Below are 3,720 nucleotides of genomic sequence, written 5' to 3' on the forward strand. Positions count from 1 at the left end.
ACTGTTAAGGACATGTGAGTTTTGTGTTTTCACCGTGTCTTGTATGGTTTTCTTTTGTTCAACATTAGTTCTCTTAATAAAGAGACGGTTTTGTTTTACACTTCCTCGTCTGGCCATTTAATTGAGTTCACCTAACACTTTTCGGCCCCATTATGCGCATCGTTTCTGACACATTTTGCGAAATATGCTTATTTGCTTTGCTTGCCAAGAGTTAGATTAGAAGATTGATACCACTCTAACGTAGCAGCAGGTTACCATAGCTTAGCATAAAGACTAGAACTGGGGGAAACAGCTAGCCCTGCTGTGTCTAAAGGTAATAATCCACCCCATCAGAACACCTAAAGTTGATTAAACGTAGCCTTATACTTACCAGACAGATGTGAGGCTGGTATCAGTCTTCTGAATCAATCTAATTCACAGCAAGAAAGCAAAAAAGTGTATTTCACAAAATGTCAAGCAATTGTAGTCCCCACTGGGGATGGGAGGACATGTTGCCCTCATTTTTCAAAATGTTGCTGTGTACAAATTAAAATCTCTCTCATCCAGCCATTGTAATCCAGAAGAGGTAAGGTATGGGTTGATAACATGGTTGCCTTCAATTATGAGTGTTCATTCAAAATTAAATTTTAAATATGGCTAGTGCTCAAATGGTGCAGCAATTTGCATCTCTTATTCTTTTGTAGGCTGCAGTATGTACCTGCATCTCTGACCATGAACATTCACCTTTCTTCACTTTGTTCATCAGATAAGCCTGCTGAATTTTATTTTTCTTTTTTTATAAAAAGTGAGAAATTGTGTGTCCAACTCTGATACACACGTACCATGTCATTTTGTATTTATACTGTGTGCATGTGTGTCCATCTTCCAGGGTCCTGCCTGCCTCAGTCATAATGGATTTTTATAAAGAAACAGTGGCACTGTGACAGCACTAACCAAATCGACTTTCTTTAGCTTTCTTTCCTTGTTCATATTCTCCATTCTCATTGAGTGTTTGGCTCCTAACAATGCTGTGTTTCCCCTGATGATCTCTTTCTGCAGGGAACCCCTCCTAATTTTCCTCTACATAAACAGAAAAAAATATCTTGAAGGCCTTTTTTTTTTTTTTTTTTGTTCTCATGCTCTCAGAAGGAAGAGGAAGTGTTATCTGTGGTGGACAAACTTAACCAAATTAAGATCTGGTGGGGCATAGGGGCTTGGCTTGGGACACAGCTGGGGTTTCCAGCTTGCCAACTAGGCACATAGCCAGTCAACCAGCCAGACAACCAGCTAGGCAGGCAGGCAAGTAGCCAGCTGCCAGCTCAGTCAGTCAGCAGCAAGTCAAACAGTAAACCCACCAGCTGCCTTCTCGGTACACCTACCAGCCTGGCAGTTTGACAGATAACCACCCAGCAAACCAGCCTGTTAAACATTTAACCAGTTAAGTAGCCAGCCCATCAGATAGCCAGCCTCTTTGCCATGTGTTTACAGTTAGAGTAGGAGCATTTGAAGAACTCAAAAACTCATTATGTATCCCTCTACTATGGTTCAGTAAGGAAGCACTGTCCAGACTAACCAAAATTTGTCAGACTATAATATTTTGTAATTATCAATATTATCTTGCTATGACAGATTTCTAAATCCTCATTAACTTAAAAAATAGCATTCCCACAGACTTTAATCATAGCCCTTCTCATTCATTTGAATGGGACTGGCACACGGACTGTATATAAACATGGACAATACATCAACATTTCTCTCCACTATGCACTTCCCTCCTTTTTCCATCCATATGCGCACCAGCTAGAATGGTGCGTGTTTTCCCCAACCAAAAACCATGATTTAATAGGGATATAAAACAGAAAATCAGGAAGAGACAAGAGGCTTTTAAGTCAGGGGACTAAGCGGAGTACAGGAAAACCCGGTATGAACTACAGCTGTCCATCAGAGCTGCAAAGAGAGTATACTTCCAAAAACTGGAGAGCTACTATATGAATAACAACATGCGCAGTATGTGGCAGGGAATTCAGGCAGTCACAAACTACAGGAACAAATCAACAAACACAAGCCCTCAGGATGCCACCCTCCTGGACAGCCTCAACAACTTATTCAACTTCAGGTTTGACAGGATGAACACAGATACCCCCTCAAAATCCCCCTGCGACCCGGGGGACACAGGTCCTGAAGGCCCTGAAACAGGTAAACCCCCATAAGGTGGCGGGACCAGACAATGTCCCCCCTAGAGTGTTGACAGCCTGTGGGGATCAACTAGCTAATGTGTATACAGGCATCTTCAACCTGTCTTTAACCCAAGCAGTAGTTCCTCGCATTTCCAGTCAGTCAGAACTGATGAAGCCTCTTGGATGAGAGGTGAAACGTCTTTGATCTAGAAATCCAAGTCCAGTTGATTTCCAAGGTTATTTCGGTTGCGGTTTACTGCAAACCCCTGGCTCCATCTGTCTGATGATCTGACCAGTGTGAGACTTAAAGACACATGTCAGCAGCTCCCTGACCACCCAGAGAGAAACAGTAATTATCCCAATGTTCTGGGCTCTGAGGGTTTCAGCTCAGGGAAACACAGCTGGGAGGTGGAGGTGGGAGACCATCCTGACTGGATTGTGGGTTTGGCCAATGAGTCATTTGACAGGAAGGGAGAGCGATATCCTTCACCAGAACATGGAATCTGGTGTTTACTGCATCGTGATGGAAAATACACTGATGGTGTTGGTCAGACTGTCAGAATGAAGCAGAGTCTCCAGAGGATCAGAGTCCAGCTGGACTATTACTGGGGGCAGGTGTCCTTCTACGACGCTGAAGACATGACTCATATCTACACTCACAGAGACACTTTCACTGAGAAACTCTTCCCTTATTTTTATGTCAGAGACGCTGGTGATGCCAAAACCACTGATATCAAAATGTGTCCCAGTCAGATTTCTCTGTGATGTTCAGGGAGGTGGTAGTGAGTCAGTAGGGTTTTTATAATGGGGCTGGTTTTTCAGTTAGAACTTTTACAGCTTAAGATCATGTAGTAATAATAATAAACACAAATAATATACATAAAACCTAAAAGCAATTCGAATAACAGAATAAAAACACCATAAAAATCTGTAAACCCAATCAATTAAAAAATTGTCTAAAAAAATGTGTCTTCAGCTGCTTTTTAAAACTCTCAACAGATTCGGCCATACGTAAAGACAAGGGCAGAGCATTCCACAATCTTGGAGCAACTGCCTTAAAAGACAGGTCACCTCGAGATTTAAAGCAAGTTTTTGGGACCAACAAAAGGGGCTGATTTGAGGAACAATGGGTACGTTTGGGGGAATATGGAACCAACAAATCAGCAATTAGTGGGGGACCTGGCCATGTAGTGCTCTAAATGTCAGCACTAAAATTTTAAAATCAACTCTGACCTTGACTGGTAGCCAGTGAAGTGAGTACAGAACTGGAGTGATATGAGCTGATCTAGAGGTTCTTGTGAGCAGCATTCTGGACAATCTGAAGTCCGTTTAGACTTATTACAACAAGTAAAAAGAGAGTTACAATAATCAATACGCGAAGAAATAAAAGCATGAACAATCATTTCAAGATCCGCCTTTGATAAAATCTTCCTTAATTTAGAAATATTTCTCAAATGATAAAAGCAGTTCCTGACTAATAGTCTTATATGACAATCAAATGACACAGCCTGGTCCAACACAACACCAAGGTTTCTCAGGCTCAACTGGACGGAGGAGCCCAGCA

The 3,720-nt window shown here is 41.9% G+C and overlaps 1 protein-coding gene across 1 annotated transcript; it reads left to right on the forward strand.

The window, feature by feature from the left end:
* The first annotated feature begins 1,902 nt into the window (after positions 1-1,902).
* Positions 1,903-2,921, forward strand: LOC109962511 (zinc-binding protein A33-like). The gene is made up of 2 exons (XM_020604285.1): positions 1,903-1,937; positions 2,393-2,921. Exons 1-2 carry the CDS (start codon positions 1,903-1,905, stop codon positions 2,919-2,921), a joined length of 564 nt encoding a protein of 187 aa, XP_020459941.1.
* The last annotated feature ends 799 nt before the right edge of the window (positions 2,922-3,720 follow it).

Source organism: Monopterus albus, unplaced genomic scaffold (assembly GCF_001952655.1).
Source record: "Monopterus albus unplaced genomic scaffold, M_albus_1.0 scaffold65.1, whole genome shotgun sequence".
Lineage (NCBI taxonomy): Eukaryota > Metazoa > Chordata > Actinopteri > Synbranchiformes > Synbranchidae > Monopterus > Monopterus albus.

What these genes read in the sequence shown, in the direction of transcription:
- LOC109962511 (XM_020604285.1), top strand. Translation starts at nt 1,903, where the DNA reads ATGAACTACAGCTGTCCATCAGAGCTGCAAAGAGA. An exon ending in CCATCAGAGCTGCAAAGAGA is followed by an intron (nt 1,938 to 2,392) that starts GTATACTTCCAA and finishes TTGATTTCCAAG; the next exon opens with GTTATTTCGGTTGCGGTTTA.